This window comes from Hesperophylax consimilis, chromosome 30 (genome assembly GCF_061612785.1).
Source record: "Hesperophylax consimilis isolate HC1 chromosome 30, BYU_Hcon_1.0, whole genome shotgun sequence".
Classification (NCBI taxonomy): Eukaryota; Metazoa; Arthropoda; class Insecta; order Trichoptera; family Limnephilidae; genus Hesperophylax; species Hesperophylax consimilis.
The window spans coordinates 11,792,251-11,817,849 of NC_142865.1; the positions used below are offsets into that span (position 1 = coordinate 11,792,251).

Genomic DNA, 25,599 nt, shown 5'->3' on the forward strand with positions numbered 1-25,599 from the left:
GCGCGCGTTCATTCTCTTAGAGTCGGTATAATAATTAGTGAAATTAATGTGGTTTTTTGACTTTTTGTTGCGGTGTAAGGGGCCGTTCAAGTATTATGTAAGCACTATAGGGGGGCAGGGGGGTCTTTGCTTTGCTTATTTTTGATGACATGGGGGGGTGGGGGGTCGAGATAGTGATTACGTCAGCACTGCTCAGCAGTAGTTATTTTTTTTTTTTACATTGGCAACCCACACATTGTCTATGTTTGAAAACCGAATACATATTCGGGGATTCCCACAAATAATTAATACGTTTAGGTACTCGCTTAGAAGCGAATGGGGGAATTACCGCGCGCTACTCACTTGTCAAAATTTCTTCCATCAATCTATTGTTTCGTTTCAGTACGATTGACGATTTGACGTGTTGGAAGCAAATCAAAGCAAGTTAATATTTGTGTTACCGTTGATCCTCTTTCGCCAAAGTTGAATTGTTCATAAAACAGAATACATTAACAGAAAAATGCATATAGGTACCAATTTTTACGTAAGCATGGGAGGGGGGGGGGGTAAGAGCTTTGCTTACTTTTGGTGACAAGGGGGAAGAGGGGGTAAATAATTGTAATAAATCTGCTTATGTAATACTCGAACGGCCCCTAACCCTCGTAATGGATTCCGAGAGCTGTTAGACTTGGCCCGTTGTCGGTATTGGTATTATTTGGGTTTTTTGTGGATTTCAAATGCCTCTGTAAATAGACGTGCTCGATACGTTTTGGGTCTTCCTGGTATTTTAGGACAAATCCAAAGAGATTTTTGGCATTGCATAAACACTGCATAAATGGTACAATTATAACGTCTTAGGCTATATTACCTGTAATTGTTATAAATAAATGTACAAATTATATATATATATAAAATGGCCAGTTTCAATCAAAAGGAAACGCTGGCGGTGTTTTGTCCATACAAACATATTCCCCCCTTCCTCTCTTGATTATAATACTAGTGCAAATATTTTTTAATCTAAATAAATTAAAATGTGAATGTTCGTTTGTTCAGAATCTTAAATCTCCAAAAATTCTTCACCGAATGCTTTGAAATTTTGACACAGCGTTGCAATCAAATACGCGTGTGTTTTTAAATACCTATATTATGAAGATGTCACCTGTGGGAGGAAAAACATGTTTTTTTTTTAAACAGCGCCATCTATTGGACAAACATTTTTTTTTTTTAAACAGCGCCAGCTGTTGGACGTAGAAGCAACATGCGGTATTGTTTCTCTATCTGCACAGATAGACTGAGCCACAGCAATGCGTGGTGGGATACAGCTAGTATAATATAGATATCAATCACTGGCATATCCCTACGTTTTGCTTTTTTGATAAGTTACTTCTTATAATAATAATGAATAATAAAATTTGACTAATATATAGCGCCGTTTTCGTGAAAAATCACCCAAAGGGCGCTGAACAAATATATTTATTAAATAATTAATACTAGAACTACTGACTTAAAACTAGTGACTTATATCTGGTGACTTACGACTAAGGCCTTCAACTACTATTAAGACCGTCCAAAAATCCTTAAAGTTGCCTAGTTTGAAAGCCATCAGTATACAAATGTGACAATATATTTTTAAAAAAGCAAAACCATCTGATATAGAATATATTCTTATCTACAGTTGGTAATAAAAAACTTAAAACCGGTCGAGTTTTCGAGGAGAAAATAGGGGAGTACAAAACTTTAGTTTTTTTTAACAAAAGTTTTAATTGGCCTGAGGTGCAGTTTTTTGCTCTTTTTCCCTCAGTATTCAGGGAGTTACAGCGACAGTGACAGCAACAGTTTTGCAATATACCTATTATTCGAATTTTGTGCTCGGCAATTCACGATTTGTCCAGATGGCCGAGTTTACACGCTCAAAAGCGTTTTGAGATCCTTTTGGAGATCGTCCATTCTGTCTGGACACCTTGTCACATCCTGGGCAGCTGAGTTTGTCGATCTGTCTCTAAAACTTTTTTTGGGGCCTCAGAATCATCAGGTTAATTGTAACATGGGAATGATGATCTGTCTTTTATGAAAAAAACATTGTTAACCTTACTAATTTCTGAAATGTAATTGTTTTTTAATTTTTTATCTGCAGGTATTGGCGCTACAGCCATCGTCTATTCGGCGTATTGCAAGCCGCGGTCAGAAAAGTGCGCTATTAAGAGAATCAACTTGGAAAAATGGAACACGTCCATGGAGGAATTGCTCAAAGAAATACAGGTAAATATATCCACTTATTATCTCTAAATAGTAGAAATTTAAACATTTAAAAAATATATATTTAAAAAATAAACTTTGTTCTTACGGGTTAATTTTTTTTAGCGACTATTGCATTCAGTCGTCCTTTAATAGATTTCCCTCCATAATTGTGTATCATTTTAATATACAGGATTTTCCAATAAGAGGTGTTATTTTGATATTCAATCGTAAAAGATCAATGGTTTCGTTGCTTGTGTGGCACGTAGCGCCGTCTTGTTGAAAGTAAACGATGTCCAGATCAATACCATCCAATTCCGGCCATAAAAAATCATTAATCATCTCTCGATAGCGCAATCCATTCACCGTAACTGTTGCTCCAGCCTCATTTTCGAAAAAGTAAGGTCCAATTACTCCGCTGGACCAAAAACCGCACCAATCAGTCGCACGTTGAGGATAGAGAGGCTTTTCAACAATAACTCTTGGGTTTTCCGAGCCCCAGATGCGACAATTTTGCTTGTTGACGAAGCCACCGAGGTGGAAATGGGCCTCATCACTCAAGATGATTTGCATTTGATTCACTCAAGTGAATTTTAATAATTTCAATGCGTTGTTGAAGCGTGTATCGTTACATTTTTATTAATGGCGTAGTTTCTACTTGTCAAATGACAAAAAATGACAGCTTCAAAAGTAACATCTACCGAAATAACGGGCTATTCAAAATAACACCTCTTATTGGAAAATCCTGTATATATTTTTTTTGTACGTTTTGCAATGTACATTTAATATCACTTAATTTACTGCCTGCTGACGAGGTGTCGATAACATTTTATTATTTTTTTTATAGCTTTTATCTCTGTGTAAATAGTGATTACTTTATTTCCTTGTTCAATTATGTACTGGTAGATACTTCAAACCTTTCTTAATATGTAAATCAATAATGTCATTTGGTTAATTTTTTTTTTTTCAATTGATAATTTTGTTTCGTGGCTAAAAATTCTTTCAGAGAGTCGTCCATTCGGAATGGGATATTTTCACAAATTACGAATACCGTTAAAAAATGTGTGGAAGATTTAAAGTTTATTTTTCTGATTCTGATCGTTGTACTAAAAATTGAAAAAAAGCACATTACGAAACGGTTCCAACTGGCTACAACTTCATTATGACATGGAAAACGCTACTGGCTGGTAAAACGGCCGTCGCCAACATAAAAAAACAGCACATTACGAAACAGTTCCAACTGTCTACAACGTCATTATGACATGGAAAACGCTACTGGCTGGTAAGACGGCCGTCACCAACATTGCCCGGCGTGATTTTAACGCAACCAAATTCAAGAATAAAAACAAATATGTATGTTAAATATGATTTAAGATTTTCATGGCCAAAAGTATTTTTGTTATTTGTTTTTGGGGTGTTATGCCATGTTGCGCTAACTCCTTCTTTAGCCAACGTTACGGTGTCCATCACATCTGCCCTGATGATGGACACTGTAATGTTGTCCGAAACGTTGGCTAAATAAGGAGTTAGCGCAACATGGCATAACACCCCAAAAACAAATAACAAAAATATATATGTTTAAAAAAGTTATTCTTCGATATAAAAATACCTTTTTTGTTATTTTTTTTTGGTAAACTTTTACTTACTACTACCGTTTTTTTTTACTCAATGACAAAAACAACAATTTTACATTTATAATTTTGAAAAATTGATATTTAATATTATTTACGCGAAAATTTGCCAACTGACCCACCATTTTGACAGAACACCAATATAAAGTTTGCGCATAATCTGCGTTTGTTTGTAGCGACGTAGCGAATTATGCGCAAACTTCATGTCGGTGTTCTGTCAAAATGGTGCATCGTTTGGCAAATTTTCGCGTAAATTATTATTTACGTAAATAATATTAAATATCAATATTTTTCAAAATCGTAATTGCAAAAAGTTGTTGCTTATTGTCATTAAGTTGAATCAAATGTTAGTTTTTTTTAAATGCATATTAAAAACCGTAGTTGTAGGTAAAACTTTACCTTTTTTTTTTACAAAAAAAAAGCATTGAAAATACCCTATTAAAATGTTACTCGAAATGACCTCAATTTCTCTATGACTTTTCTATTTTTCTGTGACTCTACCCGTGGCTCTATCCTACTGACTTTCTCTTGGTATACTCGGAATGAACCATCTACCAGTCAGACGAGATGTGCATTTGTATCGCATTTCTTCAGACTGATTTGTGTATGGTTTGTGTTATATCTCTGCTTACTAGCAGATTTCTGTGTTGGGAACTCCTGATTAAGTAAAAGGTTTTTTACAATTATTTTGTGTATTTACGTTACAATAAGTCTGGATTTAGCTATACTGTTCACTACCCGAGGGTTGGCAATTCTCTGTTTCTGCAAGCTTGAATTCTGACAAGGATACCCCACAGGCAATTGCTACACACTAGCGACATCTGTCGGACTCTGGAGTAAGTTTTATGACTAGTGCCATCTATCGCTAGAATACCCAACTTATTACCATACATCACAGTGAAAACTTGTCTATCATGGAGAGTATTAGTCTCTATGTTCCCGATGGTTATCTCCGTCACCGACAGCATAGACTGGTTTATCTCCCGGTCTGCAGGACTAACTTGCCTGCAGGTCATGCCGGTGGGGAGTGCTATCCCGTTTTTAAATAGAATCACTTTGTATCTTGATACATTTAACATCAATGAAGCAGAATTAAGACGGCAAACTTTGTTGCTGCTAGTATAATATCTTCTTTTATTTATTTACTCTCTTACTACTTACTACTGTTGGGCGTGTTTTGGATTTTGCACGGCTGATAAACAGCCATTTGCATTAAGCTGTCATACCTGGTGATGATCTGCCTTGTAAGCCACACAGACCATCAGGGAATAATTAATTCCCTATGAAAAAATGGGTTGATTACAAAATTCACTCTGCAGGAAACGTAACAAATTATCATCCAGCCACCAAATACAAAAAAAACAGAGGACTCACCGAATATATCACTCTCATTGAGATTGGCAGCGATTCCTTAATCTCCAAATTCGGCCGCGGACGGCAATCAGCACAATAACACTTGCATTCGCAAGAGAGTAGAATTTAGAATAAAATTGAATAAACACATTGTAATTCTAAAAGTACTGTCACTTTTCTTGTGACAAAAATATTTAAATATACCATTCCTGAGAGAAAGTCCAATTATATCCAATTTTCCAATTATGTCCTAAATTCTGTATCTAAATTTCGTTAATAAACAATTAGTTAATGTTAGTTAACTGTTAATCTCAAGTGACCTACCAGATAAGTATTGTACTGTATATTATCTCCATATATAGTTAGTAATAACACAGATCATTGTAGAAATGTATTACATATTTGTTGAGGTGATTTTGCACAAAAACAGCACTGTATACAAATCATCCAAATATTATTATTATTAATGGTTGTTTGTCAGTTGTAGGGTTAAGCGCGCGTTTATCATTGGGGCACTTATTAAAAACTGTTAATTTTAATTTTGTAATGTTCTTAACCTCTCGGACAAAGACTATTATTTACTTTGTGTTCCTTTGCGATCTGTCAAAACGTGAAAATTTTTTGTTTTGGTTTTGGGAAACGTAGCCTCATTCTAAAAGATGTTTTGGAAAGATTATGAAATTCACTATCGTATTGTATTGTTATACGTAAATATTTGCGTTTCTAAATATACATTTTCTGAAAACGTCAAAAATATGTAAAAATCGCTGACCATTATTTCAAAGCTGTGAAAAATGTACTTTTTTCTGAGTATCATAAAGAAATAACACTTTATATATTGAAAAAATATAATTAAAAACTATTAGTCACCTCAAAATATTAACCGTCCAAACTAAAATATTTTTAATAAATTATTTAAAAACGCAATAAATTATGAACGAACAAAATGACAGATCCAATCGACTTAGATAATGCACCTCTACATTCCATAGATATTCTTGAATACAGACGCGTAGCGTTATTCATTATCGATACTCTGTTTTTTAAATCATGGCAATCCGTATACTAGTGATGGAAATAAATCGATTTTTGTAAAATCTCGCGCGTTTACGTGAAAAGACATTCTAATGTCTTGACCGCTATTATCATATTTACGTCTTTTGACGTTCTAATGTTCGGAATGGTTAAAATGAATAAAGTGATTGAATTGACAAGGCTAAAGAAAGTGAGAGTTTCGATTCTGACTAGTGGTCTTTCACCAGGGCAATACTGACAGTTTCTACCATTCACTGAAGAGTCGTAATAATGAAGACAGTGGAAATTATGTGGATTGACTTAATGCCAATTCAATCCTCTCTGCCTATCTTTGCAAATAAATGACATGATCGTTGTTTTGTGTATTAGCACTATGTATGTCTCCTTTTTCAATATTTACTTATTATTTGTTATTTTTAAAATAATTTGTCGAGGTTATTCAAGATAGGATCATTTTTGACCACTTTTAGTGATTACCTGATGTTGACAATATTTACTTGATCGATCTAATTGATTAACTCAATTTACTTAACCACAAGCACTGCATTACGAAATTGGCCAATTATTCACTGTCCAAATAACTGTCAATCGTGTAAATCCTTCTGAGATGTATTTATTTATTTATTTATAAATTCACGCACGGCTGGGCCTTTACATGTTATTTTCTTATTTTTTTGCAAAGAACACAAGAAAATCAAAAATAAAACAAAATCAAAGTAAAATAAAAAAACAAAAGACATAATAAAACACAACCTCTTAAACAAAAACAATGTCAAAACGAAATAAAGTGGAAACTAGACACTCCACCATGCAAGATGGAAAAATATAATACTAGGAAAATTACAAAACTTTGTTAAGATAAACAGAGCTGCGTAGTTTCTATAGTTAAATTATATTATATTTGATATTCTTCTTTCTGAAACAAATTGGGTAATGACTTGTTTATATTTGTTTAATGATAATAATAATAATAATAATAACATAACATTTATATAGCGCAGTTTTGTGTTGTTTCACTACAAGTGCGCTTGTATATATATCGATGTGTTGTATATATCAACAACAACTTTATAGTCGTTACCAGAGATGTGCAAAATGGGTACCCAAAACCATTTGAAATGCAAAATGGAAATGGGTCAAAACTTTTCCATTTGAAAATGCAAAATGCAAAATGGTTTTTAGAAAAGCATTTCAAATGCAAAATGCAAAATACCTATTTTCAAAATGCATTGAAAATGCAAAATGGTTTCTGAGGTCAAACAATTAAAATAATTATAGAATTTTTAAACAATTTTGTCATTTAATAATGGATATCAATGTAGAACAAACATATTACATGATGGTAAATCCAAAAACACCACGACTACAGATTATGAGACAACAAAAAATTTGCGCGGGACTAATGATGCCAACGTAAAAACATAGAAACTTAGTAGTTAATATTACAGCGTCATGGCCATGTTCAGTATTTGAATCAGTATTTTTTGTAATGGTTTTTTATTAGTAAAAAAAGATACACGAATTTACACAATATAGTACAGTTATTAATTACATAATATAATATAATATAAGTATTTGATGTACCCCCATAAATAAGCAGGGCTTGTGTGTATGGGGGGTGTTGTTATATTGGTTTATATTTGATAGGATTTAGTTCAACTGTTCGGAATACTTTTTAAGGTGGCTTTTGAATTCGTTTATATTTGCATTCATGTTTCTAATTTTTTCTGGTAATGAGTTAAAAATTTAACTCCGAGATATTCATGGTTGAACTGTCCTATTGTCTTTTTACATTTAGGAGTAGGAAGTATTGACGTTTGTCTAAGATTTCTGTTATTTTTAAAGGGTGCAATTTTATTTTGAATATAGTTTTTATAAATTTGTAATGTTGCATGGTAGAAATATAGTGCACTTAATTTTCTGACCTTAAATTGTTTGAATAAAAGTTTGGACGAATATAAATAGGGTTTTATTATTAGTTTTTGTGATATGTAAATTGTTTGTGTTTGATTTTTATATGTACCGCCCCAGCCTATAATGCCGTATTGTATAATTGATTGACAGAAAGCGAAGTATGTAGCGAAGTAATTTTTCGTTTAAAATATCTCTTAAACATCTAAATATATATGTTAGTTTCCTTATTCTGTCGTTCAGAATATTTATATGTTGGGACCATTTAAAATGCTGGTCTATTGTTATGCCTAGGTACTTAATATCGGTCTTGCTTTCTATGTTTGTACACAACATATTATTGGTATCACTCAATTGCCAGGGCTCCTACCAGGGAGCAACTTGACAAATGTAAATTATCTCTCATAGCGAGGTTGAGGACTGACTGATATTTGGGGCTTATGAAAAAAAGATGAGTGGAGATAGTACGAAGAATGTTGCAAAAAAGCATTTAAAATGGAAAATGCATTGAGAAAAGCATTTAAAATGCAAAATGGTTTTTAGAAAAGCATTTAAAATGCAAAATGGAAAATACCCATTTTGCATTTCCATTTGAAATGGATTTATTTGAAATAAAGCACATCTCTGGTCATTACCCTAATTTTGTATACAGCGAACGAGGGTATAGAATTGAGATTCTGTGTTGGAGTTATCACAATAGAACGGTAGATAATTCCTCGATGTTGGTTTGCGAGGTATATGTAAAGAAATCAAGTATAATAGTTCAGGGCTGTCAATTATTGAATTTATGATTTTATATAAACATTTTAGGTCATTAACTATTCTACGTTCAGATCATTTTAATAAATTGAGTTGACATAGTAGATAATCATAGTTGACGCATTACCTTGTAATACCCATTCTGAAATTAATAAATCTTAAAAAAAAAATTTTTGTATGAATGTGATTAAAGCAAGTAGTGCCATGACAGAGTTGCAGCGTTCCATCCTCTCTGCCTTCCTTACAGCGATGTTGTGTGATGATTAGGTTAGGTTAGAACACAGGTGAATACCAAATTCAACAGTGGAAAACGCTTGCATTTTTTACCGTTTTCACATATACAGAACATTATTGTAGTTATTTCTTTGATGGGCGGACATAACAGTATAACTGCATTTTTGACCATTTAACGATTTATATGAGAAAATGTGTCTTGTGTATGCCGGCATCAATGGTATTAACAGTATAGTTATACCAGTACTCAAAACATATTATGTTTTGAGTACTGGTGTAACTATACTGTTAATACCATTGATGCCGGCATACACAAGACACATTTTCTCATATAAATCGTTAAATGGTCAAAAATGCAGTTATACTGTTATGTCCGCCCATCAAAGATTTATAAGTAATTAATAATATGATAGGTACATGTATTGTGTGCTGTAGTAAGTACATTGCAGTGAGAAAGTAAAAAATATGTATGTACATTAGCTCAGGCCTCTGATGGGCATGTCATTTTAGGGGATGCTGTGTTGAGGGTCTTTTTAAGGAAAGGAAGGAGAGGAGGTTCTGGGAAGGAAAAGATTATGAGGGGTGGGTAGGAATCTGGAGGTCAGTGCGACCCTCAACCTGATCTGGCCCGCCACGCAGAAAGTGGGCAGACGCATCAGCCGCCAATGCCTAGACCAGAGGTTCCCAAACTTGTATGCCCCGTAGACCACTTGCCAAATATATTTTTTTCCGTAGACCCCCTGCCTGCCGAATATTGAATTTTCCTAAAACTATTAACGTCACATGTGAATAATCATTTCTCTTTTTCGTAAGAAGATTCCCTTCCCTTGCCTGTCCAACAACCGGGTGGCGGTATAGTTCCTCTGTCTTTACATTGTGCAGACAGGGGCGCCCTTGTGAGGTATTACACCAAATGAAAATGGAGCAGGATAAGCAACGGGAATTTTTTTCTGTAGCTGGCCTTACAGAACTGCCCCTTAATTTCTTTGTTAGCGCTTATTCCGATCAGTTCTTGTCATATGATATCCGATTCTTCAACATTCCATTTCCACAGTCAAAATGTCCTCAAACTTAGTTTTGAAGTGAAGTGTGTGAAGTGCTGTTGAACGTCATTATTACCCTGGACGTTTTTCAAAAACAAGTTGGGGAACTAGGAAAATTAGCGGCTTCCAATGTGCAATGTTTTGGTTCAATATATTAATTCTAACGAGAAAAGGAACGTAGACTCTATTTATATACCTCAATTAACAACTCTACGAAATATAAAAATACAAATATCAAATAAGAAATTTCTCAGTCTATTATATTTGTGTTAGGTCTATTGTGTCATCTACGGAACTCCTAAATGTTGACTTAAGGTAAATGGGGGTGTGCTCGTATGTACCCCCATTTGAATCTCGTGGACCCCCAAATTTCTTTCTTCGCTGACATAGACCCCCAGCAAGCCGATATCGACCCCTAGGGGTCTATATAGACCACTTTGGGAACCTCTGGCCTAGAACAACCTTACTCCATGAAACGGGAACCCCTGCTAAGTCACCAAACGTACCGAACCATTAGAGGTGATTATCCGGTTATCCGATAAATGGTTCCCGGGGCGACAGTACATGTACCTGTCTTGTGTCCCAAATTTGGAATGAAATGCTTTAAAGGGTTAAGTCAATAATAAGTGTTTTTTGGTTTTCCCCAGGCCATGTCAAGCTGCAACCACGAGAACGTGGTGACATATTACACAAGCTTCGTCGTCAAGGAAGAATTATGGCTGATTCTACGGTTATTAGAAGGTGAGTTATTGTGCATTTCTTAATCTGATCCAATGTGGCTGTCGCTTATGCGATTCGTTGGCAGCTATCCCCGCACACGTGATCTATGATTCCTCTACCTGAGGGAGTATGGCTACTACCCTTGGCTCTATCCTACTGACTTTCTCTTGGGCATGCTCGGTATGAACCATCTACGGGTCAGAAGAGATGTGCATATTGTATCACACTTCTTCAAACTGATTCGTGGATGGTTTGAAAATCCGACTATCATGGAGAGTATTAGTCTCTATGTTCCTGATGGTTATCTCCGTCACCGACAGCATAGACTGGTTTATCTCCCGGCCTGCAGACTAACTTGCCATCATGCAGGTGAGGAGAGCAGTCTTGCTGTTGAACAGAATCAATTCGGATATCGACATATTTAGCTGAAGGTGAAGCTGCCTTTAAAAGGCAAGCTCTATTGATTCTGGTATACTTGAAATGCACAGCTTTGCAATACCATTTTACAAATGTACTTAAAAACTAATTAAAATGTAATTTTGTGATGTTTTTAAACGAATAAACAAATTGAATTGAATATATATGATATATTATATGTGATTCTCAGAAGTGTCACTAAGATGCACACACTACATATATCGAAACATGCCACATGACACGTGATTGTATACATTGCGTCAAGAAGGCCACGTTGTACCGGTTGATGCTAAGAATTTTCCAAGAATACACAATATGATGTGAATTATTAGTTCAACAAAACAAGAATGAGTTTGTCTACTAAGCCTTGCAATACTAAATTTTTGAAGCATAAAATACAATGAAATTGTGCATTTTTGATGTAGACACTTGGCTTGCAAAATTATTTTTTTAAATTGTGTTTTTAACGAATGGATGATAATTTTAATGACCTTGATTTAGAAATTTGACAAAAAAGCAAATTGGGTTTTCTACAAACCAATGATGGCAATGTTTTTTCTCTACAAAACAAAAATGTGAAACAAGCTTGTGGAATTATTGTTGTATTTCTGTCACCAGGTGGCAGTCTGCTGGACGTCATCAAGCACAAGATGCGGGTGGCGAATTGCAAGCACGGAGTGTTCGACGAGGCTACCATCGCCACCGTGCTTAAAGAAGTCCTCAAGGGGCTTGAGTATTTCCACATGAACGGTCAGATCCATAGGTGGGTGATTTTTCTTCGTTGCTACATGTTTCGTTCTTGAGCTTAAACATCTATCTATATAAATAAATGTTCGTTTTTTCAAAGTCTTAAATCTCCGAATGTTCTTCACAGATTGCTTTGAAATTTTGACACAACGTTGCATTCGAAAATGCGTGTGTTTTTATATATCTATATTATATAGATGTCACCTGTGACAGGTAAAAACATGCTTTTTTTGAAAAACAGCTCCATCTGTTGGACGTAAAAGTAAAAGCGCTATTGTTTCTCTATTTGCACAGACAGACAGACAGCAATGCGTGGCGGAGTTACAGCTAGTCAGTTTAAATATATTTTTAATTCAAATCTATCCATTCTGGAAGAGCCAGGCATTCGCAACAGTTTCGCAACTCCGTTGTAACTCCTGGAATCTGACGACTCCTCCAAATGAAACTCCGAGATAAACTGCAGACTTTTTATTGACGTGTCATAATTTGAGCTAGTGGACGGCCGGTAGGGCAATGTCCTTATTGAAAGGCGATAGGAATATTTCTAAGACTTGACATTGAATAGCAGTGTCATCTTGATATTGTAGATTCCTACTATATCAGTAGTTTTACAAATATGATGCTAATGCCCTCTGTGTTTCACAAAGCTAACTATTATCTAAAGATATCACAACATGGAGGAAAGAACGGAGAGGAGATGGCACTAGGACAACCGGACACAACATGTCAAATAAACTCAACTGCGGTCAAATGGGTGTGGATTACTAGGCCAGTATGATTTCATTGCTTCTCGAGAGCAGACTGTTCCTTCATGAACTATAAAGTGCGTTTGCTACGTGTATACTATGAAATGTAGTGTGAAATTTTGTCAAAACCATACAGAAAGAAAATTAAAAACTAGAGATGGTATTACATACTTTCCACCTGAAAGTATTTTTATAATAAATCGCTCGTTTCCGCAACGAGTTTCGGTTTAACGTTGTGTGGTAGCCGAATCCTTTCGAGTACATGATACAGCAATGTTACGCGATATTAGGCCTTGAAGAAAGTTACCTTAGAGCTCTCAATCACCTAGCATTGTTTTGCTAGATGGGACATTGTTGTTCCAAAGAGTCGACATACCGTGTTGATTTCAATATTTCTTTTTATCGCTAAATGTCACTCATAATTACATAAATTGAATAAAAGAAACATTAAAACACCTTTTTACCATCTGATGTGTGTCGCCTGCTGTGAAAATTATTTTTATTTCAGTGAAATCTTGTGTGATCAAGAGTGGACTGTAAAATATTAATTGCGAACATTTTGAAATATTTATTTATTACAAAATAATAAGTTATAATGCATTATTCCCAGTGAGTTTACAAAACTCATTTCGGGAAAGACAACATTACATTAAAGACAAGACAACATAGTGTCACGTCTGAAGAGCATGGACCCTTTTCAATCACCAGGGCTATGATGGGGCTAAGGCAAAGAGGCAGAATGTGTAAAAACATTGAAGAACCTTGATCATGTTTGAAGGTGTTTGGAGAGTCCGCCAGCGGTGAGCAGGACGACAGGTCCCCGCAAAATCCGTATCAGTTTGCGCCGGGTAGAGATTCGTGGGAAGGAGTGCGCGAGGCCATTTTCAATTTACCAGCATATCCATTGAACGTTTGGCAGGCTACGCGGGGACAATGATGAGTCATCTCTGTGTCACCCCGACAGCATGCTGGGCAATCCACTGTAGTCTCCAAGGAATTACACTTCAAAAACACTCACAAATAAAACCATTTGTTTATCCAAATATGTAACTGATTGTATATTTTAATCTCTTCAATCTCACCGAACCACAAAACTCGAACAAAGAACCGGCTGATCTCGCGCAGGAGTCAAAAACATCTCTTTTATGTTTGGTTAGTTTAAACGGAAGGATCGGTTCATGGTATCCGCGTGCTCATTTTCAATCTTAATTTTGTCTCGCAAAACGCAACGCACACCGCGGAATCGTCCTCTCCCGTATTGTCACCCCGATCTTCCTACCCGCATTATTTAGCCCGCTCGTCCAACCGATCGCAGGGCAGCCACCCGAAAAACTCTCAACAAAACAATAATCGGGCACTACCCTGGCAATCCAAACTTGCACAATTCTTTAACGTTACAATAGATACATTAAAATAAATAAACGCAGAAGTAATTTTGGAGTTCCAAAGAAAGAATGTGTCAGTCATTAATAAAACTGCTGAGGAAATGGCTTTTAAGAGCTTTTGCCAATGTTTTTTTGTTCGTTTGCCAGAAGTTTTAGATTACTAGGTAATGCGTTATATCGCTTATGTGCAATGTATTGTAAGGAGTTAATTCCAAATTTAGTTGTGTAAGTAGATGACGATAAGTGTATTTGATTTTGTGAACGTGTTTTGTGCTGGATGAAATATGTAGGCCATAAAAGATAACTATTTTCTTACCCGATAATGTTCATTCATATATACATTGCAATAGTTAACTATGATTATTTCGTGTAACTACTGTTATGTTGTATAGTTTATTTATTCCGGTTTATGTCGATTCCTTGCCGGCCTATAAGGAAGCAGGATAAGGCTAACAAACTAAAGATTAATGAATTTTTCTTGAAATTATGTATGGCCTCGGAAGGATTGTTTTTCAGAAAACAATGAAACAGTCACAGTAAAAAGAGATGGTTCATCTGTTTAAACACAACAAAATAACATGAAGACCTTCAAACAAGGTGTAAAGTGTTTGTTCAAAATACATCACAAATGATGCAAACCCTGAGACCCTATCATAAATAATATCGGTTATTTTGTGTGTACTTGCGCCAAACATAAATCTGGTGACTCGTTCCTTTCTTTGAGTTTTGTGCGGAAGATATAAACATGTCTGCTTAGAGGGCAGATTGCTCAAACCTGGAGATTACTCATGATTACTGGCAAAATGTTTGACAGGAGAAGCAGAGAAGGATCACCGATGTGTTGGAGTTATCAAGTAACACAGGTGTCCTTGACTCTACATTTGGCGCAGGACCGCGAGGAGTGAAGGAATATGGTTCTTCAGGGTTATTGGAGAGGGAGTCACGATCCTCGACAATGAGGCAAAGAAAAAAGAGACAATGCTAAAATAATTTTCATAATAAAGTATTTATTTTTCTTTCCAGAGACATAAAAGCGGGCAACATCCTCCTGGGCGAGGACGGCGCCGTGCAAATAGCTGACTTTGGCGTGTCGGCCTGGCTCTCCACCGGGCAGGACATGTCGCGCCAGAAGGTGCGCCACACCTTCGTGGGCACCCCCTGCTGGATGGCCCCCGAGGTCATGGAGCAGGTATGTCACTGACTAACTGTCACGGCGGAGAGAGATCCGATATGTGCTCAGCATCTGCAGATGGTTTAGTAATCAGAATGCCAGAAGATTGACTTCCGCATGGCAGCATGTCCAGAAGGAATAAGTTCAGTTGGCTGCCACAGGTAATGCTGGCGAAAGCAACTCAGAGGCTGGGCCTGCTATGAATGGAGACCGTCGAAGAAGCTTGTCGAAGCGATGAGCCCCCGACCCAGGGTATTCAGCACGGTCAATCAATAAAACTCTGTGACTAAATCCTTCGTCTATGGTTATTAGGTGGTATGTGTGAGCACAGTAGGTAAATGATTCCTACAGTCGGTAGATAAAACCCCGCCAAATTAAATGCGCAGTCTTGGCTGTCTTGATCTTTGGTTAACTGTTAATATGCGCAACTATTTTAATAATATCATTTGTTATGCAAAATTACTGGCTTATTAATGAACAGAGGCAGACAAACAAAACTCGTAGATTGAAAGACAATCAATTGAATTTGTTGGAGCTTGGAGAGACGGAATTCAGAAAATTGTTCAGAATACACGAGTTACGGCTACCTCATTGACCAATTAATCCCATTTCAGTGTGAAAAGTATATAAAATAAAATAATAATAAATAAATATTGGACAATTTTTATAGCGCCGCTTTTGAGAGTTATCACCTCAGGGTATTGGCAATGTGTATTAAAGTGAGTTATTCGACATTGTCAATTTATTTGTATTTTCACTTAGCCGTTTGATGTTTTGGAATGTCGATCCATAGACAATGTCGCCAGCGTTGCCATCGAAAGGCGATTTCTTATTTATTTTACTATCAATATCGGCTTTGCTCTACATGCCTAAAATGCTCAAATGCAACAAGCGGGTAGTGGATATAAAATCGTCGTCAGTTAAGCCTACCAATATTGTTAGTTTATTGTTTTGAACGTACTAGACAGCCACATACGTCAAGGGAAGAAGACAAAGAAAAGGAAAGTTTGTCAGCTACCCGTTCTGAGTATCGAACTCATCCAGTCTGACTGCTGTTGTGCGTCCTACCCGTTAAACTAACGATGATCTCAATTTATGATTGATTTTGTCTGTTTCAGGACCATGGCTACGACTTCAAGGCAGACATCTGGTCCTTTGGGATAACTGCAATCGAGATGGCCACCGGCACCGCCCCATACCACAAGTACCCGCCCATGAAGATACTGATGCTGACCTTGCAGAACGACCCCCCCAACCTGGACACTGGTAAATTATTTCATCTTCTTGATTCCTCGCCTCATTGCCAAGGATTGTGACCCCCGCTCCAATAGCCCTGGTGAACCGAGAGTTCAATCTCTCAACAAAATACATGATAGGGGTGCCCTTGATTGAGACTTTCAAAATTTTATTTGGACCTGTGCCAAACGGTTCCTGCCCAGTTAAAACCTCAAAGGCGCTGTGTTAGGTACTAGGTTATTATCAGCGCCTTGGCCAGCGGACTGCTCCGAATGCGCCTGCACAGGACCGGCCCTGATCTGGACTTTATAGTTGCCCTGGCATCCAAGAAGTGTTCACCAAAAAAAAATTTAATCTCCGTGGACACTCAAAAAATTAACAAAATACCTTTTGTATCCAATCCTTGGAAACACTTCCTTGCAAATACAGTAGTGGAAGCATGGAACAAACTTTCACAACATGTCTCTAATGCTACTAATCTAAACTAATTTAAAGCTTTATTGGATTATTATTTGGAGAGAAGAAAGGATTAACATTATGTTAAAATTTAAAATACCTCAATTACTGTTAAACTTATTGTGATATCAGATATGAGCACATCAGTAGAATGCTGCCTGCAACAACGTTTAGCATTTGAAAAATAATATTTTTAGAGGTTTGCAAATTTTTTATGTAAAACGAAAAAAGTGATGGCTTGGCTTCTAAAACTCAATGTCGAAAAATGCACTGTCATACATGTTGGAAAAACTAACCCTACACTTGCCTACAAACTTAATGGAACACCTCTAAAAGCAGTGACATTACAACAAGATTTAGGAGTTACCATATCACAGGACTTGAAATGGGAACCACACATCGCTGGAATTGTGAAAAGAGCAAATTCACTAACATATCTAATCAGGAAAACCTTCCTTGACCTAACACCGGACATGATGTTAAAAATATATAAAACATATGTGCGACCTCTCCTGGAATATGCTTTCCAAATATGGAGTCCTTACTTCGCAAAGGATATAAATCTGTTAGAGAGAGTACAAAGACGTTTCACAAAAATACCAAGAGCTCTGAAAGATCTACGATACGAAGATAGACTCAAGGAACTAAAATTACCAACCTTACAAGAAAGAAGAGAAAGGGGTGACTTGATCGAGACTTTCAAAATTATATCTGGACATTACAGTTGCCCTAGCATCCAAGAAATCTTCACTACTAATAAAAATATAAATCTCCGTGGACACTCAAAAAAAATTACCAAAACGCCTTTTGCATCTAATCCTAGAAAACACTTCCTTTCAAATAGAGTAGTGGATGCTTGGAACAAACTCCCACAACATGTCATTGATGCAACAAATATAAATCAATTCAAAGCTCTATTGGATTCACATTTGGAGAGAAGAAAGGACTTAGTTCAAACTTAAAACAACTCAATTACTGTCAAACTTGTTGTGAAATCAGATATCAGCAGAATGCTGCCTGCTCATTACATAATAATAATAATAATAAAGTGAAGTGACAGTAACTTTTATTAGACGTTTGTCTAATTAAATGTTTTTTTTAGTTTTGTTTAAAGTGGTAATTACAGTTTCCACAATAAAAACCATCAGTAAGCATATTTAAAAACATTTGTAATATGTACATAAAAAAATCTGAGTGTTTATTTTGTGTTCCTTATCGATGCCTGGAATCCATTATGAGAGAGAGCTTGCTCTTTCGCCCTTTTCATTTACGTTTCGCGCGTGTTTATTCCCCATATTTGCCCTTGTTCTTGAATTGCTACACTTTCTCTCTCTACTGCTAACACTGTAGTGACGCGCATTTCAGGTGATGTTTTTGTTTATATGATGCTGTTTTTTCGAACTTTAAATAAAAAAATATATACCTAGTTTATTCCCAACCCTTAACGAATAAACACAGAATTTACTGTTTTTAAGAAATTGACTCATAGTTTTATTGTGTTTATTAGTGTTGTATCATTGTTTAATCGTGTTGTTGTGCAAATGAGTGAAATTGGAAATAATCACGCGGCGTCGATCGGGAACAGCGACCAAACACGAGATTCCCGGAAGCACCGACGCGAGTATTCGGATTCCGATTCCTCGGAACCTAGAACTCAGAACCGGAATCGAATATTTATCTGGAATCGAATGTAATGTGAAAATATTTCCCGCGCAATTCGCAAATTGACAGATCGCTTATGAGAAATAAATACTTTGCAAAATATCTAATGAAACTGTGTCATTGTTCTCCAGGTGCGGGGGACAAGGAGCAGTATCGCGCTTACGGCAAGACCTTCCGCAAGATGATCTGGCAGTGTCTGCAGAAGGATCCCACCAAGAGGCCCACTGCCGGAGAACTTCTCAAGCATCCCTTCTTCAAGAAGGCCAAGGATCGCAAGTACCTGACGCAGACGCTGCTGGCTGCTGGTCCCACCATGGAAACCAGGGTACACAAGGTATTGCGTATTGCCATTGTTCAGTAGCGGTTTTCTCTAAAGAGCGTTTGTGCAGTGAACTGCCGTAAAACAAGAAACTCTTTTGTAACAAACCTATTAGAGTAAGCTCATTGCACTGTTTTATTCTCTGAAAGTGAGAATTTCTGCCCATCAGAATTTTCTAGTCAACTGTTTAACTATGCTGCGTTGACCGTTGACATTTTATAAGTCACTTACAGACGGTTTAGCGATTATCTTAAACCCATGACCTTCGTTAACCATTGACATTTTTAACGTCACTTACAGACAGTTTGGCGACTATCTTTTGAAGTGCGTCACAAAATAGTCGTAAAGCTGTTCCCATGACCTTTGTACACTTCGCTGAACATCGACATTTTTAACGTCACTTAAAGACAGTTTAGCGACTATCTTTTGAAGCATGTCACAAAATAGTCATAAAGCTGTCCCCATGTCCTTTGTATACTTCATTGACCATTAACATTTTTAACGTCATTTGCAGACAGTTTAGCGACTACCTTTTGAAGTGTGTCACGAAATAGTCGTAAAGCTGTTCCCATGACCTTTGTACACTTCGTTGAACATTGACATTTTTAACGTCATTTACAGACAGTTTAGCGACTATCTTTTGAAGCATGTCACAAAATAATCATAAAGCTGTCCCCATATCCTTTGTATACTTCATTGACCATTAACATTTTTAACGTCATTTGCAGACAGTTTAGCGACTATCTTTTGAAGTGTGTCATGAAATAGTCGTAAAGCTGTTCCCATGACCTTTGTACACTTTGTTGAACATTGACATTTTTAACGTCACTTACAGACAGTTTCCCCATGACCTTTGAACACTCCGTTGACCACTGACATTTTTTAAAGCCACTTACAGACAGTTTAGCGACTATCTTTTGACGCATGTCATAAAATAGTTGTAAAACTGTCCCCATGACCTGTGCATACTTCTGCTTAGATGTATTTTTCTATTAACCCGTTCTAGTTAATTTTTTATTTAAATTATTGTGCTACAATTTTATTAATTAATTTTAACATTCTTCTAATTTTGGAGATAGGTATATTATAGAGTAATCAAATATATCTACTGTTATAGAAATTTCATTCAATAGCACCAATCCTCATAATTGTAAGCAAGAAAGCTTCAGAGCCATTCCTATTTTCTGATGTTTGGAAAGTGTTGACGCCATCTCGATCAACAAGCGCTTTGCTGGATGATAAGTTTCACACTGCAGCAGGGGTGGGTGTGTAGAGAAGACACCAATTTTACCCCAACCACCACTCTCCCTAAATCACCAGGTAGATTGCAAGGAGGTGTGTAAGGCCTTTTAGCCATCTATTCAAAGTAAGGCTTGCTTGAATAATAAAGTAGATGCAGCAGATTTTTTTAAAACAAATTTACGAGTTAAAATGGAAATTCGCTATGCTCAGTCAACTAACTGTGTTGTCTTTATTTCCAGGCCAGCCAACGCCAGGCTGGTACGTCGGGTCGACTCCATCGCTCCGTCTCCGGAGAGTGGCTCTGGTCCGAGGATGAGGATGCGGAAGAGGACAACAGCAGCTCCACGGGCGTCGGAGCCGAAACTTCTCCCGACAGGAGACCCATGAACCATCTTGACAGGGCTGACTCCAGCGACAGCGAGACGGTAGAAATTTTTGTTGTTTTTGATGGAATCAAAGAATCCTGTTTTGGCATCATGATGGGTTTTTTTTACGGACATACATAGTGATTGTTTTTGGTGGAAACAAAGCACTTTAGAATTTAGCAACCGTGAGACATGGAATTTTTTATTACATTATCATCTTTGTGGAAGCTGTTGGAGGGAGGATCTTTTAAGAAAATGAAGGAGATGAGGTTCTGGGAAGAATAAAGGTATGAGGGGTGGATAGGTATCTGGGATCTGGGAGTTGGTGTGTCCAGGATTGACAGACGTATGAATCCTTCTTATGTGGCTATGTCTTCTGGTTCCACAATGTGTGTTCCCAGGTCTCATCTCTCCTCTCCAATCCCCCTTGGTTCCCCGAAGGCCCCACAAGGGAAGAGAGACACAATAATAATGTTTAATTATTGTTTACTGGTATCCAGATGATTAAGATGCAGTTAATTTTCCTTCTTTTTAATCTGATGTATTGTGTTTGTTTTCAGGAAACGGAATATGATCAGAGATCCATCACAGCCAATAGTGAAGACTTGGAACCCATCAACATGGTCCTCAGAATCAGGTATGTCGTCTTCGGAACGCTGTGTCTAGAATTTTTGAGGAAAGGAATGAGTCTTAAACAGGCCCGTGTTGTAAAGCTTCCAACGAAAAACTCTGATTATCATTAAAATTTTTCTTAACTTAAACCCAATTAATTTCTTGTCCAATTCTTGCAGCTTCAATTTGTAATATAAGTAATTATTGTATGCAATCATTCTTTACTACCAACACTTGCATAAAAAATTGTAAATTGTTGCCAGGACTAATTTACATGCTTAACCATACTTTTATTCCCGATGACTAGACACTTGATTGGTCATTTCTACGGTATTTAAATCGAGCCTGCTCAAAAGAGCTAGCAGCATTGATCTCCTGTGCACCGGTAAGTCAGCTCGTATGTGGAACAAACTACCGCCATCTACTTTTCCTCCTTCATATAATCCAGGCCTCTTCAATATCCTCCTTAATAAATCCCTTCGTACAGTCCCTACCTTCATCCGCCTCCAAAAATAAATCATGAAATGTCCCGGTTCTTTTCAGAAATGATCACCTGGAGCTGGACGACATTCGCTTTGAGTACTGCCCCGGCAAGGACTCTGCCATGGGAATCGCGGGCGAGTTACAGGGCGCGGGGCTGATAGACTCGCGCGACGTGACCGCCATCGCGCAGAACATGTGCCGCCTGATCGACAATGCTTCGCGCGGCAACCCCTCCTCGGTCACCTTCAGACTGGTGAGCTGATCCGTCTTGTTCCTCTAACTCTCTCTTTTGTATAAATGGTCTAAATCTACTGAAGGAATGTGAACGATGCACACACACACCCTTACCAATGAAAAAACACTTCCCAACTTCCTCATATTGCCAGTCTTTCAAAATTCTTGGTATTTTTGTGAATCTTCTCTTTTAAATGTGTTTTTATTTGTCGTTTAATATCCTAAATGTCAGTTTTTATGGTAAGATTCATAACCTTTCGTATTTACCTTAAAATTATTATTTTTTTTTAGGATTCTGTGACCTCAAGTGAAAATCTCGATGATAAAACTCTCATTGGTTTTGCTCAGATTTCCATCGCCGACATCTAAATGATCTGCATTTCATCGCTCACAAGAATAATTATTACTATCAATAATGCCTACACGCCATCATCAAGCACGGGGTTTCATTGTCGAGCTTCACGGTCGGCCGTCATCGCTTCAGAGTAGACATCAACATGGATGATGTGTCATCAGATAATATGTTGTAGTAATTTCACTTCATCGGAATGCTGGTATCGTCCCTTTGTTGTTGGAAGTTCATCGAGACTAACCACGGAGTGATGTAAACGTAACAGTGAGATTCTGTAGTATTTTGGCTAAAATTATATTTAAAAATGGCATCATTTCATCGCTTGTACAACGGTAGGATTGTTGTGATGTTCACGCATATTTGATTGTGAAATCGTTTTGTTTTGATAGTAGAATTTCATCAACTACAACATGAGTGATGAAAACTCGCCTTTTATCGCCGTTTGATGAACAACGATTATTATAATAAAATTGGTGAAACTTCACTTCTAATAGCATCAGATTATATTATTTGTACATCGAGATGAAACTGTCTTTTAAAAACAAAATGTCCAAAGCTCACTTGATGAAATTAGTGTAAATCCAAAAAAAAAAAACATCTACATTTTTAATATTAAAATAAATGCTTGATCCTTCGATAATAATAATTGTAAACGACCATTTATATCCAATTGATTAGATATTATTACAATTTTCTTGTGTGTGACTTTTGAATTGGTGAAGTGTTAGAAATGTATGCGTTTTACACCTGGAAACTCCGTCACCGCCTCTTTTAAACATATCGAAAACTGTCGAGAATGCTGTGTCTGTTTTACCGATGTTTCAACGGAAGGTACGCCGAAGTCTCAGGTCATAGGCCCATTGCGCTAACATGTTAGCTTATTCCCTTCACAGTAGCCCAGTCAGTCCCTTTAAAAAAGTTCAGCAGGGTTGTCATTGGGCGTTTGTCTGTGACTCCTGGTTCCATAACATGGTATTCAACTCCACAAGTATTTGAGCCTCCTTCCCAACAAGATGAATGGATGTTTCTTCATCCTGTTGACATTTCTTCCAGCTATTATCTGCTTTGCACTCGCAGCTGCATGTGTCAAGTATTTGTGTGAGTGACAATGTCTTGTTAATAGTCCTACCATCTCCCCGAGTGAGCTATTTTCAGGACCTTCCTGAATTGGGCTTTAGACTATTATGTTAAACTAGTGGACCCTTCAATGCTTCGCTTTTACTAATGTCTTTTTCTTGCGTCTCCGACTTCTTGCACCATTCACCACTGTATACAACAATTTTACTGTCAAATAACTACATTACATCGACTCTAATTCGACTCCGTATCTCAGTCTGGTGCAGAGATATTGCGTTAAATATTCCTCAGGCATCCCCGACTTCTTCTAGCATTAAAATCACTCTCTAAACACTCCTGACACCAATAAGAACAAACTTAAAAAAATAAAAAATTTCAGCGATATTTGTCGAATACTTTTCGAGTTTTGCAAGCACAAAGATACGCAAGCTGTATTTATTTATATACATATTAAGATTGTGTTTAAAGTTGCGGTAATAGAGTTTTTAGTGTTTTTCCGACTTATATATTGTCAGATGGTGTATATATATTTTTTCTAATAACCAATAATATATTATATTTTATTTGAAGGTTTTTTTTTAGCAATTAAAATCCCGCATTGTACTTTAAAGCGAAAAGAAATAAAAATCCATACAATATGTATTATGTTTTACTATCCCATACGTGTAAAGTATTTCAAGTAATGTATATTGAATGAGACGGAGAAGGGGACGCGTAGATGTTAGTTTGATGTTTCAAACAGATGAAATATTTCAATGTGATAAGTCTCAACTATTCGGAGCTTGTGGGTCTATGATATCCCTTATAAGAGGAATGTTTTGAAACTGAAGGAAGTAGGCTACCTAATGTAGCTAAAGCCACTTCAATAAACTAACAGAATCTCTACACTTACTTCCACCTCGCAATATCGTTAAAATGGGGGGTGTTTTAGCCTACTGGCTCTGGGGCAGCGGAATAATGTGTAATATTCATATAAATAATGATGTAATCTGTATGATATTGGCGATAAGTAAACAGTTACACTGCTGTCGTGTTTTTATGTCGATGATTTCAACAAATCGATCAGCGTTAGAAAGTGTATGAATGCGAATAAGACGAACAATAAGTTTCTATAAACATCCATCCCTTCCCGTCTCTTTGTAAACAGCTATATTATAAATATTATTGAAGTCATATTGTAATTGATTTGTTAGATATGTTCCTTTTATATGCCAGAATAAAGTTGAATTATAGTGCTATGTATCTATATTATCTGCCTAACCTTGTAGGGACTTTGTATATACGGTAATTCTTAAGACGTTTTTTTTTGTGGGCGATAGTTTGTTCCCCCAGAAATTTTGTGTTCTATAATAAATTATTCCACTGGTGAGTTCTGTCTTATGATACGTTTTAATGATTCCCATTTGTCATAAATGCATGTATAACATGTTTGTCTGTCAAAGAAATGTTATATCTATGATGCATACATGTTTAAATATGTTGTACACAAATGTCTTAAATGTATCTGTCTAACATACATACATGTTTTGTCTGTCAAAAGAAGCATTTTAAACATGTTTCGTATATCAAAAAAAATGTTCTATCTGTCTTGCAAACATGTTGTATCTGTCAACGAAATGTTTAAACTTGTTCTATTATGTTCTGTAATATGTTTTGTCTCTCAAAGAAATGTCTTAAATTGTTCTATCTGTTACGAAATATGTCATGTCAACATGTGAACATGTTTTGTCTCTCAAAGAAATGTCTTAAATTGTTCTATCTGTTACAAAATATGTCATGTGAACATGTTTTGTCTCTCAAAGAAATGTCTTAAATTGTTCTATCTGTTACAAAATATGTCATGTCAACATGTGAACATGTTCTTTCTATCATAAATACATGTTTTGTCTATCAAGGAAATGTCTTTAAATGTTCATACATGTTTTTTCTGTCATGCATATCTGAAAGTAACATTTAAACAGCATACATATATGTTTTTGTCTGTCAAAGCTGTATTTCAATTGATATAATACACATTCTGCAAACAAATTTTATAATTATGGATGTTTAAATATTCATCTTGGTTTTATAAATTCATTTTTAACTGTTTACATGCATTTTGAAATAAGTCTGTATGTCAAGTAAGTGTTTAAACAAGTCCTTTCTTACTTACAAAGAGTTTAAACAATTTTCGTTTGTCAGTTTAATAATACGTT

The 25,599-nt window shown here is 36.4% G+C and overlaps 1 protein-coding gene across 1 annotated transcript in view; it reads left to right on the forward strand.

The window, feature by feature from the left end:
• fray (oxidative stress responsive kinase frayed) overlaps positions 1-25,275 on the forward strand; it is a 36,623-nt gene extending 11,348 nt beyond the window's left edge. The window contains exons 2-11 of the mRNA XM_089649633.1: positions 2,114-2,238; positions 10,828-10,921; positions 11,936-12,080; positions 15,219-15,384; positions 16,485-16,632; positions 18,852-19,054; positions 20,521-20,706; positions 21,207-21,283; positions 21,802-21,994; positions 22,267-25,275. Of these exons, the coding sequence (XP_089505759.1) occupies positions 2,114-2,238; positions 10,828-10,921; positions 11,936-12,080; positions 15,219-15,384; positions 16,485-16,632; positions 18,852-19,054; positions 20,521-20,706; positions 21,207-21,283; positions 21,802-21,994; positions 22,267-22,344 (1,415 nt within the window). The 3' untranslated portion in view covers positions 22,345-25,275. The remainder of the gene's footprint in view (positions 1-2,113; positions 2,239-10,827; positions 10,922-11,935; positions 12,081-15,218; positions 15,385-16,484; positions 16,633-18,851; positions 19,055-20,520; positions 20,707-21,206; positions 21,284-21,801; positions 21,995-22,266) is intronic.
• Positions 25,276-25,599: the final 324 nt, after the last annotated feature.